At 34.1% G+C, this 16,994-nt stretch overlaps 1 protein-coding gene across 4 annotated transcripts in view; it reads left to right on the top strand.

Moving 5' to 3' along the window:
* Zzz3 (zinc finger ZZ-type containing 3) overlaps positions 1 to 16,994 on the top strand; it is a 105,325-nt gene that overhangs the window by 41,433 nt on the left and 46,898 nt on the right. For 2 of the 4 annotated variants that reach the window (XM_015490532.2, XM_015490531.2), the window contains exon 3: positions 4,796 to 6,354. The exons of 1 other annotated variant lie outside the window; for it this stretch is intronic. In XM_015490532.2, the coding sequence (XP_015346018.1) occupies positions 4,850 to 6,354 (1,505 nt within the window). In that variant the 5' untranslated portion in view covers positions 4,796 to 4,849. The remainder of the gene's footprint in view (positions 1 to 4,795; positions 6,355 to 16,994) is intronic. One more of the 4 variants, XM_048814095.1, reaches the window with a different exon arrangement.

Below are 16,994 nucleotides of genomic sequence, written 5' to 3'. Positions count from 1 at the left end.
GCCCCAATACTTAGTATTGAACCCAGGGGCACTCTACACTGAGCGACATCCCTATCCCTATTTATTTTTACTTTGAGATACGTCTTGCCAAGTTGCCCAGCCTTGTCTTGAACTTGCAGTCTTTCTTTCTCAGCCTCTCCCTAGTTGCTGTGATTATAGGTGCGCGTTACCTTACCTGGCAAGCATAGCCTGAACATTATTAAAACAGTTACATTCTAGTCAGGTAGAAAAATAATCATATTTGTGACACTTCCCCCAACTCTCATGTTTTTTTTCCTTTTACTTTGTGTGTGTGTGTGTATATATATATTTTTTAGTTATAGTTGGACATAATACCTTCATTTTATTTATTTATTTTTATATGGTGCTGAGGATCAAACCCAGCACCTCGCACATGCTAAGCAAGCGCTCTACCGCTGAGCTACAACCCCAGCTCTTACTTTGGTTTTAATACATGAACGTATACCAGTATCATGATCAGATACCTAAAAATTGTTCACTTACTAAAATTAAATATTATAATAATATATACAACAATCAGAACATTGGTGTTAACAGAGGATTGCCAACTCCTCGATTCCCAAAATAAATGGTAACAACTTTAGTGATAATAGTAGTAGGAATGAATAGTTACAGGCAGTGTTTTTGAAATAGCTTTTTGAGATTTCTCTCTTTTAAGTAAATGTAATAGCTGGAGCAGTATTTCATTATATTGGCCTTTCTTATTAAAAGTTATTATTCCTTTTAATTCTTACTGATGAGTTTAAGTATGATCACAGGGGCTGGAAATTATGATTTTAAACAGCTGGTAATGTTTCAGAATATCACAGTCAGATTTGGGCATAATTGGCTCAAGTTTGTGGTTCAGTGTTAAATAAATGAGTTTTGTGGAATTAGGTGTAGGATTTGGAGATTAATATGAATAAAGTAGCCCTCCTTAAATAGGCCCTTTGATAGAATGAAAACTGAATAGGACGGAGAAGACTGGTTAGAGAGTCTGTTTAATTCTAGTGATTGATTATTCTCTTACCTGTCTTCCAGAAAGTGCTACTGTTGATTAATTGGTGGGTAACTGAAAAATCTTGAGTCTATTAGATTATTTTTTTCCCATGATTTTCATAGATTGGATTTTCCCCATATGAATGTGTTAACTTAATAATTTCCCTTAATTTTAAAACCAGGGTGATTAAATATCTATTTCCAAATGGGTACTGGCTAAGGTTTTCATTGTCTATCTTCTCCTTAGCCACTTAATATTTGGCAGGAATATAAATTCGTGATTCAGTCCTCTTTACTGGATTCTTCAGTAACTGTTATGCAGCTAAAATGAGGAAAACAACACTGAGTAATGTAGACATTTTTGGTCCCTTTTTGCTTATTGAATTTTGTATTCAGTTTATCAGATAATTACAGAAAATGTGTACTTTAAATATACTTATCCAAAAGAGAAAAGATATGAAGGAAAATGCATAGAGCAGAAGGAAAAAAAAATGCATTAGAGGGAAGATTAGTTATATTTTTATTAAAGTCTACTCTTCATAATTTTAACAATTTATTGCCTTAAGTGTATGTAATGTGTTAATTGAAGTTACAAGATTTAAAAAAAAATTTTTTTTTAGTTATACATGGGCACAATATCTTCATTTTGTTTATTTATTTTTATATGGTGTTGAGGATTAAACCTAGTGCATCACATATGTGAGACCAGCGCTCTGTCACTGAGCCATAATCCCAGCCCAAGTTAGAAGATTTTTACAGACTTCTCTTTAATGCTTCTGTAGCCTGAGAGATCATGGCTTTATTTATAAATGTTTTTGAATAATTAGTGTCCAGTAAAGAATTAAGGGGTATATTATAAGTAAATAATTTGGTTTGAAACTTAATGGATTATATTATTAGAATACTGTCTTGAGTTCAGTAATCTCATCCTCTAATATATACATGAATCATCTGGGAATCTGATTCAGTGGTAGGTTTGGGGCGGGACCTCACAGTCCCACATTTTCTGAGAATCAAACCCACGGTCTCCAGCATTCTAGACAAGTATTCTACTGCTGAACTATACTTCTAAGCCCCCATTCTGCATTTTTAGTAAGTTTCTAAGAGTTTCCGTTAATGGTGCTTTTCAGGTTACATTTGAATATTTTTTCAGTATTTATTTATTTTTGCAGTAATGGGCATTTTTACCACTGAAGCACATCTCAGTCCTTGTAATTTTTTCTTTTTTCTTTTCTTCTTGAGTTGCCCAGACTGTTCTCATGCCTCAGCCTTCTGAGTAGCTGGAATTACAGGTGTGTGCCATCATGTTCAGTTCAGGTTACATTTGGAGTTGTAAGAGTTTACCAAAAGACCCTTGTTTTAAATAGGTTCTCTTTAAATGCCAACCTTAAGAACCTTAAAACTTGTACTTCATTGTAGTTACTGAATGGAATAAAAAAATTTTGGGGAGCCGAAGACGCAAAAAGAAGTGTAAATCTTTTACAGTAATGAATGTTTCAATATTATCATCATGGAAATGGTGAAGAGATAATATAGGCCCTCATTATAGGTATTTTGTAATGATACACAGAAACACACACTGTATAAGTAATTTTGAGTACTAATAATAATAGTTTTATTTCATCCAAAATACAAAGTAGTCTCTTTTTGGGAAGTTGTACTGCAGAACAGATATTGTTTCTATTCAGTTTGGTGTGGAAAGAAAGGAGAAATTAGGAAGTCCTATTAATGGAGTCATTTAAGAGATTTCTGCACCTTTAATTGGCCTTGCATTTTGAAAGTAAAAATTAACATTCTTTGTGTATGTTTGTAAAATATTACTATTGTTAATATTAGTTTTGAACCATAAATTATAATCAAGTTTATATTGAAGTTATTTGCATTAGGTTTTTTTCAATAAAAATTACTGTTAGTTTTTATTTGTAAATGTATATGGGTACTTAATATTTAATCTTCAAATTTGATAGCTTTCGATTTCGGTACGTGAAATAAATTTCTTTTACTATTTTTTAGTGTATGTTCTTTTAAAATATCATTTGAAGTTTAATTTAAATTTATTGTAATTATAAGCAGAAATTTATGGTGTATCACAAATCTCTGTAAGGAATTTCCAAACAGTAAAAGTTTACTATAAGAAACTTTCTAATTTCTGGTTGATGTGCCCCATTCTTACTGTTCACTTGATTACTACAAAAGTATCTAGAACAAATTACTGTGCTTTAGTTCCAGGGTTGGTTTTACGAGTCTTGTAAGCTTTTTAAAATATGTTAATTAAAAATTTGAAAGTATGCCATACTCTAAAACAAAACTAAAATTCAACCAACATAACATAGTTTAACAGGCCACTTTTCTCAAAATTCATTTGAAGGCATCCAGAAACAGGGATACAGAACCCTTTTTTTCTTACATCTCTGTGTCAGCAGGAAGAGACAATATCCTTTTGAAGTTTCTTTTTTGTATATGGTACATGTTGCAGTGTCTTCTGTAATTCTGACCTTTCCATTGTTAGATTCTTCTAGTTGAGACAAAGAAGAGATTGTGTTTGATTTGCCAAGGGAAACGGCTAGGAGGGCATTTGGAGGGTTATACTTGAGGGAGGCTGTAGAAGGGTGGCAAAAGGCAGGAGCAAACTCTGGAACTTTGTATTATGGCCACGATTGGCCTCTTTCTCTAACCATCCTGCAGTTAAGTTACAAAGTATCTTATGAAAGATGAAGAGTAGGTAATGGAGACTTGAGATGTTAACAGTTCCTTTATTGTGCTCAATCGGGGAGCCTTTGGAAGCTATCATTAAATCTTTCAGAGTTTATCCATATGGATCATCAGGGCTTTTATTCATTATTCCTCACATTGATCTCTTGGAAACATCAAGCATCAGAAAACTTGTTTCATGTCATAAACCATGCGTTAAAACTGACATACTCTATATACACAGGAGTTCAAAGAGGGAAAGGGTAGGGTTATGTGTATACTTCTGATGTCTTAAATGTAAATATTTGCTCAGAGGCTTCTTTCCCATTTCCTTCTATGCTTTTAGAATACTTCCTTTCACTTTCTGGTTTATGGCTTCTCTTCTGGAGACTAGGAAGACTTTGTTTTATTTTGGTGTTAGCCAGTACAAACTAAGATTGTGATTTCTTTCCATCTATTTAATTACCAAAAAAACCTCTACTACAACCAAAATTTTTTGGATACAAATAGATTCTTATGGAGGAATTTGACCTGAAATGTATGTTAGTAAGAGCAAATTATAAAGAACAGTCTGCCTTTCTATCTCCTAAGAATGTTTTGAGAGAATCTTAGAAATGATTGGAATAGTTTTTGCAAGATAGCTGTTATATAAATTTAAGATTATTATTTTAGTAACCAAGATGAAATCTCATCTTTTAAGATAGATTTTTTGTTTCTGGATATTTGGTGCTTGTCTGAGAGAAATAAATGGTGAGGCAGGCTAAACGCATGGTCTCTAGAGCCCTGCAGTGCCACTTACTAGCTGTATGACTTTGAACAGATTACTCAAATGGTGCTTCAGTCTCCTCATTTGTAGATTAGGAGTGATAGAAGCACCCGAGTTCTTGTGAGTTAATGTGTGTTAAACAAATAAGATGATTCCTGGCACATATTAATTGTTCCATATAATTGTTAGCTGTAATTCATATCATTGGAAATAAAAGAACTTTTGTCTCATAATTTATTAATGTTGGCTATACTTACAATAAAAAATTATGGCTTTATAAACTTTTGTTTTAGGTATATTAACTATTACCTTTTTCTCATTATTTTGTTTACGTTTTTGAAGGTTTCCCAATGAGTGGATCATGATGACCGTATTGTAGGGACTTGCCATAGTATGGCTGCTTCCCGATCTACTCGTGTTACAAGATCAACAGTGGGGTTAAACGGCTTGGATGAATCTTTTTGTGGTAGAACATTAAGGAATCGTAGCATTGCTCACCCTGAAGAAATCTCTTCTCATTCCCAAGTGCGATCAAGATCACCAAAGAAGAGACCAGAGCCTGTACAAATTCAGAAAGGAAACAATAATGGAAGAACCACTGATTTAAAACAGCAAAGTACTCGAGAATCATGGGTAAGCCCTAGGAAAAGAGGACTTTCTTCTTCAGAAAAGGATAACATAGAAAGGCAGGCCATAGAAAATTGTGAGAGAAGGCAAACAGAACCTGTATCACCAGTTTTAAAAAGAATTAAGCGTTGTCTTAGATCAGAAGCACCCAACAGTTCAGAAGAAGATTCACCTATAAAATCAGACAAGGAGTCAGTAGAACAGAGGAGTACAGTAGTGGACAATGATGCAGATTTTCAAGGGACTAAACGAGCTTGTCGATGTCTTATACTGGATGATTGTGAGAAAGGGGAAATTAAAAAGGTGAATCTCAATGAGGAAGGGCCACTTAATTCTACAGTAGTTGAAGAAATCACAGGCTATTTGGCTGTCAATGGTGTTGATGACAGTGATTCAGCTGTTATAAACTGTGATGACTGTCAACCCGATGGGAACACTAAACAAAATAGCACTGGTTCCTATGTGTTGCAGGAAAAATCATTAGCTGAAAATGGGGATTCAGAAACCAAAACATCAATGTTCCTTGATAGTAGGAAGGAGGACAGTTATATAGACCATAACGTGCCTTGCACAAATTCAGAAGTGCAGGTCAAGTTGGAGGACCACAAAATATTAACTACCTGCCTGCCTGTGGAACATGTTAATCAGCTGACTACTGAGCCAGCTTCAGGCCCCATTTCTGAAATTCAGTCATCTTTAAGGGATTCTGAGGAGGAAGTAGATGTGGTGGGAGATAGCAGTGCCTCAAAAGAGCAGTGTAATGAAAACACCAGTAACATCCTGGACACAAATCTTGAGAGTATGCCAGTCTCTGGAGAACTAGATTCATCTTCTGTTCTAGATTGTGTTTCATCTCAGATGATGTCTTTATCAGAGCCTCAAGAACATCGCTATACCCTACGAACTTCACCTCGAAGGGCGGTCCCTACCAGAGGTAGTCCCACTAAAAATGGTTCTCCTTGCAGAGAAAATGGACAATTTGAGGAGAATAATCATAGTTCCAATGAAACAAATGCACCTGTTAGTGATAATGTAAGTGAGTCTCCCACAAATCCTGATGAAATTTCTCAAAATGAAAAAGCTATATGTTGTGACTCTCAAAACTATGGAAGTGAAGGACTAAGTAAGCAACCCTCAGAGACAAGACTTAATATTGGACATTTGCCATCTGCCAAAGAGAGTGCCAATCAGCACATTACAGAAGAGGAAGATGATGATCCTGATGTTTATTACTTTGAATCAGATCATGTGGCACTGAAACACAACAAAGAGTATGTGTAAATATGGTAACCATGAATTCTGCTTTGTTTATTATTCCCCCAGTTTTCACTATTTATTCATACATTCTATTCATAGTACATTTTTATTACAGATAAAATTAATGCTTTAACTAAAAGTTTTGGTTTAGCATAATGATTATTTTTAACTCTTAAAAAAAATCTGAAGACTTTAAAACTCAAGTTTATTACTCCTCCCTATGACAACACAGTTTTGCTGGTATTTCACATATACAAGAAAAGACGTAGAAACATGAATGATAGTGTTATTATTTTTTCTTAAGTTTTAAACCATTTAGGGTAATTTATAAAATGGGAACATCTTGACTTACCACAATATAATTTGTTTTATAGCTGTAGAATTTTATGTAATAATCTATTCCTTTAGATAGTATAGAACAAATAATGTGTGTGTACACATCATCCAGATATGGGAAATCTGGCAAGCTAGAAATCTCCTTTTATCTTAGTTGCTTACATTTAAATCCCAATTAAAATTTTGGTTTTAAAAATTGTGCTTTATGCATTATCTTTGATTTCTGTGACTTAGAAAATTAGATATTACTGTTAATACCATGACAGTTAATAGTATGTTATAATTAGCTCATTAGCTAGAGTTAGTATCTGTTCTCTAGTTTACATAAAATTGTTTGACACAACTTTTCCTAATAGTAAATATAAGGGAAGACTATTTCAAAATATCATCACTTCTTAGTCTTTACTTAAAAAGACACTTTTCTAAATAAAGAATTCTATGTCCAAATTTTTTACAGTTTTGCTTAGAATTACTTTAAAGTATTCTGGAAAGTAACACAAGTGAATTGGAGTTAATTCTGTCTTAATAATCCTAAAAGAAGCTAAGAAACTATAACAAACAATGCTCATCATAAATACTGTGATCAACAACAGTAAAAAGCTTATTTAATAAGTTAATTACCTTTATTTTTAAATGGTAGGCTTTTAAACTTATAATCAGATTGTATTAGCTGTGCAAAAATACTTTGATATTGAGAACCCTTTCTAGTGTTTTTGTTGTGACAATTGCCAGACTCCATTATGTTCAGATCAAAGTATCAAATCCTGGTTATAGCACATGATACATTTTTGGCCATGCCTAAGAGATGATTCAGATTTGTATAGGGTAATTTGATGACCTACCTAGTAGGTTTCTTTTTTTGAAAAAAAATTTTTGTTTGCTTTTAAAATAATGTTTAATACTGGATTTAATGAAGAGTTCATATTATTTGAGAGTTTTATAAATTTACTTTTAAAAAATGTTAGGAATCTCATGTATTTGAAATGTTTGAAGTCTAATTTGAGATAGAAAAACATCATAATTGTATAAATGAAAATTTAAAAACAAGAATTAAGTTATTACTATTCATATACAGTATCAATTTTTAAAAGTAGAGGTGTTTAATCTACAAATACAAGGATGCAAAACAAATACGTTGAGGAAGTACCAAAAATGATTTTTTCTCACAGGGTCTTGCTATGTTGCACAGACTGCTTTTAAAACTTGTGGGCTCAAGTGATCATTTTGCCTCAGCTTTCTAAGTAGGTGTGCACCACCACACCTGTCTTAAAGTTTATCACCCCCAAACCTCTCTATTCTGTGGATCAAACCCAGGGGCTGGCACATGTTAGGCAAGTGCTCTACTACGGAACTACATCCCCAATTGTATAAAATGTTACTTTATTTGTTTTATTATTTGATTTTCATTGTTTCTTTCTCATAAGTCTTGGCTGGTAGATCATCAGTAGATCTTGGAAAATATTTTTCCATTAATAGTCACTGTAGTATTTTGTAAGAGATTTCCTGATGATGATTCTAAAGAATGTGTTCCCATAAAACAATTACCTAAAGATATTGTCTATAATATCAAAAGGTGATATTCCATCTTCATCCATGTTCATCTTTAGATTAGAGCAATATGGTTTCATGGCTTCCTTCAAATATGCAGAGTCCTTTGGAATTTGTATGTTGGTTACTTTGGACAGTATTCTCAAATTAATACTTTATTGGGTAACCTTGGGGGGAAAATCAATCACTCAATCTTGCCTATTTGCCATGCTTCAAATATTTTGAAGATGGTACAATATGATACTTCATTTTTAACTTTTGTTTTTTCAAGGAAGAAAATTGGGACAAATAAGATGGAGAGATAGCATCATGATTAGCATATTGGTTAGAGATGAATTTAGGAAAATTGAAAGAGGGTAATTTCTTTCATTAAAGTACCTTTCTTCTCTTGCATACTCCCATTTCTGTGCTTTTTGTCTAGAACCCAGAGATAATTGGATATAATATTAGCTCTTTTTACCCAAGTTACCCTTGTTAAATAGCAATGTGATACCTGTGTCATGCTTTCAAGTCTCAAGTTTATGGCAGTTTGAAAAGTTTATAATGTTAAAAGCCATTAGGGTTTTTTTTTTTTTTTTTAAGGCATTTGGGGTCAGTGGATTATTTTATTTTAATAAACATGCATTAATACATACCCTGTCAAATATTTCTTTTTTCCTTAGTCTTATGCTAGAAAAGTTCTCTAGATAATTGTACTTTGAAACTGAGAATCAAGCACTGTCCAGACTAACCATGATTGTCTCTACTAGAAGGGAATGAGTAGTACTTCCTGATAGCCCATTTTAAAAATAGCTTGTTAATAGAAGATATTTTTTGCCTAGAAGCAGGAAGCCCTACTTTACTCAGCTAAAATAAAAAATTTTCCTCTAAACTAAGTGATCATTTAACCAGCAGCCACCTATCCTGGCATTCAGCCTTTAATTTATCCATCTCATTTGCAAGGCCATCACATATAAGGTTATTTTGTGACTTGTAAATGTTTGAAAAGATACTGTGTGTTGAGTCTAATCTTAAACCCAATACATGGTAAATTAGGGTATGGGCCAGGAAAATGAACCTGCAGATACTCTGGGTACTTACCTTGTTGCCTTTTAATGTGCTATCTCTCTTTAACACATTTGCCCATATTATGCTTTTATATATTAAAATGGAGAACTGTGGCAAGAGACCAGAGAGAATCTTTTTGTGGCAGATTCCAGCTGTGTATCATTTTAGTAGATGATCAAAAGAAATACAGTTTCTCTCAAAGCTCTCTGATCTACAAGGTTGGCAGATTCTGTGAAAGTTAAATGATGCTTAGTGACTCCTTTTGTGGCCTAGAGGGCTCACTTGACTGAGATCATTTACCTAACTGTGGTTGCTCTTTCTGTTTGGGAATTGACCTTTTGCTGATTTTGAATCAGAATCCCTGAAATGGATCTCTTGAGTTTTGAAGTTCCGGCTTTAGGAAGTGCAGATATGGAAGATTTTCGGTCCTGGGCTTTAATATTCAGAACTTTTCTTTCAGTTTAGAAGGTAATCACTAGAAAATAAGTGTTCAAATGAAAATTTGATTTGGTCATTTGATACTTAATTCTCATTGTGCAACGTTATTTTTATTTGAAAGGCCTTGAATAGCTTCAGTTAAGGGTCTTTGGTATGTATTGTAATAATTCAGAGTATTGAAAAGTCAAATATAGGGGTTCTATCTAGATTGTTAGGACCTTGCAAAGAGTTAACTCATTGATAACAGATTGCTAACATTTGTACCACTATATAAATTTATCCAAATGTCTTAAGATAGTTATTGCTTATCTAAGTGTATTACTCAGATAGTTTCCAGATGAGAATGTTATTTTTCAGCCATTTATAAACACCAAATAATTACAAATTGACCTTCTGTTGTATCATGCTTACTTACTAGTTGAGAGCTATGATATTTTCATCAATTTCAGAACCTGAATAGAGAAAATTTATACTAATTTTTATAAGTTTGCTTTTTAAGAATCTACTTTTGCTATTGGTCAAAATAATTTCTTTTAAGGGTTCAGGAAAATTCACTAGGGATAGATTTCCTTAGAGAGAAAGAGCACTAGAGGAATTATTCTGCCACAGATAATTTTACATCTATATTGTAAATTATTGAAGCAATTTCATATAGTTTCTCATTTGACATAGGATAGGTGGCATTATACAATCCACATTTCCTAACTCATTAATTTAGGTTATTCATGGTATATTCACTGAGGGCTAGGGTTTAGCTCAGTGATAGAGTACTTGCCTAGCATGCCTGGGACATCCCCAGTAGTGCAAAAATGAGCAAAGTATCAAATCAGTGGAAGAAATAGGATCAAACTTCTGTCTTCTAATTCCTGGTCTGAGCTATGTTTACGTACGTCATCCAGTGAGGACTTCCTCCATGGACTTTTGGGTTTCAGGGTTGAGAATCCTCATTGAGCAGATCTTGGACTCAGTTTTCAAGAATTCTTTATCCAATGGTTAGACTCTAATTAGTCATGATGATCTGGTTTTTATCTGTCAGAGAGTCAGCATTATAGGTAAGTAACCTGCTTTATTTATTGAATGAAATAACTTTCATATTCACTGTTTTAAAGAATATCTTGGTAGTGGGTCTGTGAAGAACAAAAGTGGGAAAATTAAAAAAACTATAACCCATACCTTAACTTCAAATAAAGGGTTTGGCTAACTTGAGAAGAATATTCTGGGGAATTTTAGAATGCAGTAGTTATACTAAAGTCAGAGGTTACTAGAGTAGACTCATAACTTTCTCAACTCATTGGAGAAAATTATAGAATAGCAAGATTCAGCTCAAGTTATTTGGCACAAAGATTAATGGGAGGAGGGAGGTAGCTGCCTTAAGTATAAAATTTTTCATTTAAAAGGGATAAACCATTGAATACTCAAACATTCTGTGAATTCTTTGCCTTTTCCTTTGAATGCCAGCATCTTTTATTTCAACTAATATGAGTTATTTCTAAAAGTGATTCTTTGTTGTAATCCAAATATATTTGTACTGAAGTATAATTTAACCTTTTCTTGATTGAGGACCATCTTCATTGACAGAGATTTTGTAGTGATACTTCTCTGATATCATTGCCAGAATTGCCCCTTCAATTACAGTGTTTTTTGGCTATTTTCTTTTTATATTTTTTTTTCTGTGGCTTCTTATTATTTTCTTTTCTTCATTTGTGTTTACTTTTCACTAGTCACTTGCACTGTCATGATACTTTCATATAGTAACTCTTTAATTGATTGCTTTTAGTTTTCTTTGAATCAGAATAACCAACTATGTCAGAATTGTGTCTCATGATTTTGCTGATACACTGAACAGTTTCTGTTTTTTTTTGTTTTGTTTTGTATTGGTACTGGGGGACACTCAACCACTGAGTCATCCTCAGCCCTATTTTGTATTAAGTAGTATAATGGAAACAACCCACTATTTTGCCTTCTATACTTACATCATGTTTAGTACTTCTTCTGACAGCAGATGAATATATAGGAAAAATCAGCTATCTTTATACTCAACACTTCTCTGACCAGATGTATAGACGATTTTTCCCTTTTAGACCAATTCTCTGACTACTGAATATCCTATAGTTCCAGTTAAATTTCTTAACAATAATTGGAGTTAATGCTGACCTACATGTTGGGGCCTCAGTCCACTAGGTTGCTCTATATTTTAGACACCAATTATTAACAGGTCCTTAGGTTACCCATAATTTCTGTCTGACTTGGCTTTAAAATCAGGTTACCCTGGACTAGAGCAGCTCATAGAGCACAGGAATACATTTTATTTATTGCTGATTAATAACAAAGAGTTTTTTTTTTTTTTTTTTATTGTACCAGGGATTGAATTCAGGGGCACTCAACCACTGAGCCACATCCCCAGCCCTATTTTGTATTTTTTATTTAGAGATAGGGTCATCCTGAGTTTCTTAGCACCTTGCTTTTGCCGAGGCTGACTCTGAAGTGTGGATCCTCCTGCCTCAGCCTCCCTAGCTAATTTAAATATTAAATATTTTTAATATTTAAAAATAAATATTTTTATTTTTGAGGTAGGGTCTCACTAAGTTACTGAAGCTGGCCTCAAACTTACCATCTAGGGGGTTATAGGCATGCACCACCATGCCTGACTACAAAGAATATTTTAAAATAGATAAAGAGATACATGAGGCAAGGCAAAATCTGGTCCTAAGTATGGGAGCTTTATTTCACTGTGGAGTTTGGATGCGACACCCTCACATCCCCTAGGTTTGTTCACCAACCTAGAAGTCCTCCAAATGCTGTCTTTTATGGAGCCTAATAATCAATTTCTAACTTTTTTTTGCCTACCCAGAGGACAAATTTGAGACTGAAAGTTCCAGATTTCTAATCATGGTTTGGTCTTGCCAGGAGCCCGCCAAGAGTCACTTTATTAGGACAAAAGTTGCTCTTATTACCAAGAAAGTTCTAAAGGATTTGGAGTTCTTTGTTAGTCACTCCTTTCAGTCAGGAAATTATGGATCTTGGGAATTCTGTGTTAGAAACTGGGGGTAAAAACCAGTGTGTGTGTGTGTGTGTGTGTATTTTTAATTTCATAAGCAGGCTCAAAAATGTTGTATTTATTATATATTAGTAACTAGTGTATTCCATATATACTATTTTTATGATGATTTGGGTCATTAGATGCATAATGTGTAGTAGTTACAAATGGAAAGATCTGTCTTGTGACAACTTATTCTTTGTCTTACTTTTTAGTGGGATCTTTGTTTACTTACTTTTTTTTTTTTAAAAGTTATTATTATGGAAGGCTGCTTCTGCCTCTTAAATCTCTGACTTTAACATAGGGAAATGCTGCAAGTGGCCAGAGAAGACTGAGTAATAATTTGTTCAGGGTCTTCTTAGTAGGCAGGGTTTTCTTTTTTTTCCCCTCTTTTCCTTTCTTTTGTGTCAGGGATTGAACCCGAGGGTACTTTATTACTGAAATACACCCCCAGCCCTTTTTATTTTTATTTTTGAGGTAGGGTCTCACTAAGTTACTGAAGCTGGCCTCAAACTTACCATCTTGTTGTTTAGCCCCCCTGACTTGCTGAGATTATAGGTGTGTGCCACCGTGTGTAGCTAGTTGGTAACATTTTCTGTAGTATATTGTGATTTAATTTTCAATTGTCTGGTAATCTTGTGTTGGACAATAGACACCATGAATGTGTTGTTGAGGGTCTAGATTTCTTTTTTTTCTTTTGGGAATTGAACCCAAAGATACTTTATCACTCCTCTGCATCCTCAGACCCCCCCCCCCATATTTTTTTAAGACATGGCCTTGCTAAATTACTGAGGCTGGCCTTGGACTTGCAATCCTCCTGCCTCAGCCTCCTGGATCCAACTGGCTGGATTTTATTCTCTTTAAAAAATGTTGACATTTTTTCCGACAGGTCATTTATTTGGGAATAAGCTTGGTTCTGTTAGGCTTATGCTTTTAGCTTTGTTGGGGGAGATTTACTCTAGGACTCATTTAGCCTTACCTTATTTTTATGTCATGACTTTTCTGTGTGTTATATGAAGAGTCTTAATTCTGGCTGGTTGAAGGCTTCTAGTTGTTTGGTATATAGCTCCATGATAATTATTCTTTGTTTGGTCTGTGAAGTTTCATTTTATGTGCATGGATCTTTGTATTCAGCCAAAGGCTCTATGCAGATTCTGTGCTTTTTCTTTGTTATTTCTTCTTCTTTGGTGCTCTGTCCCACATATTCTAGCTGCTTCAGCTTCCCCAAACTGTTTTCTGTCTGTGCAAGACATCTTATTGTTCCTTAGTACCGAGTATCTTTCCAAGTGGAAAATAAGGGTAATCGTAGACCTTTCTCATTTATTTCTTCCCTCTCACAGATCACATTTGTGAACTTATTTGTTGCCCAATATCAGAAAATAGTTATTTCTGTATTTTCTCCAGTTTTCTAGTTGTATAGAACAGGAAAATCATTTGGTTTCAGACTTTCTGTCATTACTGCAAGAAGATGTGTCTGAATTAATTGGGGGTTGTGGTAGTGATTTGTGGTTATCAAATTCAGGGCCACTCTACCTCTGAGCTATATCTGTAGCCTTTTTTATTTTGTTTTGAGACAAGGTCTCACTAAGTTGCCCAGGTTGAACTTCAACTTGAGATCTCCCTATCTCAGCCTTTGGAGTTGCGCCACCACACCTGGCACTCTTTAATTTTAATATATACTAGGTATATTTCCTTCCTATTATACCAGGTGGTGGTAATAACAACTATAATTATTATATCAAGCCTAGGACCTCTAAGTAAGTGCTCTGAGTTATATTCTCAGCCCTGGAAATTTTTTTGTTGTTGTTGACACACCTGTGACATTGAAGGCTAACTTTTGTTTATACCTTAAAAATTCATTTGAACAACTGTCGTATAAAGAAGTTGAAGTCAGAAGAACTGGAATAAAAGGAATTTTAATTTAAAAACATGAAGTCAACTTTAAATTTTTTTAGTTAATGTTGATCAGGTGTTGCTCTGGTTGCAGCAGAAGTAAAACTGGTGTACTGGTTGAGATATGGCTTGATGAGAAAGAGTGAAAGAGAAAATGACTCAAAAGAAAATATGAAACAGTGTTTACTAGGTTCCAAAATGTCATCCCAAGAGATTAAGGAGTAATGTATTTTTTCATGGGTTCTTCAGGACTTTTTGCTAGGCCATATTTGCTATATAATTTCAGAAAGCTATATTATATTACTTAACAATTTAGTCCAGTTTCTGGTAAATGATTTTCTTTTTAAATAAAAACTATGTAGAGTATTTTGAAAAAATTAACTTTTCCCTGGTACTGCAGTTGTTACCATTTAAGTGGGAAAAGTTGATTCATCTTTTCTCTTTGCTACTTTCCATTTGTTCTACATTATCATTCCTCTTTTTTTAATACAGTCATATATTTTTAAATAAAGGTTCACAAAATATAAGAGCATAAGACAATTGTATGTTTAAACTTCTAGTTGGAGAGAAAGGTTCATGCCAACAGTTTACTGGTAATGAGGGTAGCAAGTAAGATTAAAAATATTACTGTCCAAACTGAAGTATATCTATTTATTCATTCACTCATTCATTTATAAATACTAGGAATTGAACCTAGAGCCTCATTCATTTTAGGCAAGTACTCTACCACTGAGCTACATCTCTAGCCCTTTTATTTTTTATTTTGACATAGGGTATTGCTAAGTTGACTAGCTGGCTTTGGACTCAAAATCCTCCTGGCCTCAGCCTTCAGAGTTAGCTGGGATAGGGCATGTGCCATCACACTGAGCTCTTTTTTTTTTTTCCTTTTTGTTTTTTTAGTGGTGGAGGTACTAGGGGACTGAACTTGGGCACTCGGCCACTGAACCACATTCCCAGCCCTATTTTGTATTTTATTTGGAAATAGGATCTCACTGAGTTGCTTTGCACCTCGCTTTGCTGAGGCTGGCTTTGAACTTGCAATGCTCCTGACTCAGCCTCCCAAGTTGCTGGGATTACAGGTGTGTGCCACCACACCTGGCTTCCTTTTTAATGGACATGTAAGTGTACATATTTATTGGTACAGTGTGATATTTCAATACATGTATACTGTGAATAAGGAACATATCAGAGTACTTGGTATATTCATTACTTCAAATACTTACTTCATAGTGTTGAAAACATTAAAAATTTTTCTCTACTAGCTATTTTGAATTATATAGTTTTTGTCAGACATAGTTACCCTACTGTGATATAGAACTGTAGAGAAGTTACTCTTGTCCAACTGCATCCTGTCTACATTGTCTTCTTTCCATACCTTCTAGTGCTTTAGGTCCCTGGCCCCTGGTAACTACTGTTCTATTTGAAACAGTTTCTTAATGAACATTTCAGAATATACATGTGTACATCAAGAACCAAGTTAAAATGAAACATATTTTATGACATATATAGTGTTCTTTTGAAAGTAACAACATAATGTCTTCATTTTTAGGATGCTATCTCATTTAAATCTAGACTATGTATTTCAGTTTTATTTTTAAATTATTTACAAAGGCAAAACAATTGGATCAGATTTGTAGAGCAGTCCAATCCCTTCCATTTACTATTTTTAGCTGTCAGTATAATGCTGAGCAAATACTTTTAACTTTGTTATTGTAAATTTTCTCTATATAAATGTATGTTGCCGCTGCTCTTTGATTTCTGTAATTCTAGTTAGTGTGCTTTATACATGAATTTGAATTTACTTTTTTCTTTGCCCTTCTCACTTTTGATACTGCTTAGGTTTCAGTTACTGGCTTTCTTCTAACTTTGCATGCTTTTCTCTGGATGTTCTCACTGACTTGAAGTTGAGGCTTAAATGACCGCCCATATGCTGACGGGTTTCCAAGTGTATATTCCTACCACAGATTATTCTCAAACATCAGACCATGAACTGGATGGACCATTTCGATGTCATGCAATACCAGTGTATTTGTAATGGATAATGTATTTATCATTGCTTCCTGCACACCCACACTCAATATATAGCACATTTTCCTTAAATTGGCAGTCAAGACAAAAGAAGTATTGTTTCAACCCCCTGTCCCACCAGGTTTATTGATTCAGCTCCATTTCCTTTTCTTAAATTTAGATCACTATCCTTTCTTTATTGATTATTGTAAATGCTTTCTTATCTGCTTTCTGAGGTGCTTGTTGACTACTTTCCCAAAGGATTCCTATATTTTAACTGAAGTAAATGTCTTAGAATAAAATCTTCTCTTTAAAATGAATCATTGCATGACCCCCCCCCCCCCCCCC

The sequence above is a fragment of the Marmota marmota genome, unplaced genomic scaffold (genome assembly GCF_001458135.2).
Source record: "Marmota marmota marmota unplaced genomic scaffold, marMar, whole genome shotgun sequence".
Classification (NCBI taxonomy): Eukaryota; Metazoa; Chordata; class Mammalia; order Rodentia; family Sciuridae; genus Marmota; species Marmota marmota.
Note: the sequence above shows the minus strand (reverse complement) of the source record. Positions and strands in the feature narration are given on the sequence as shown.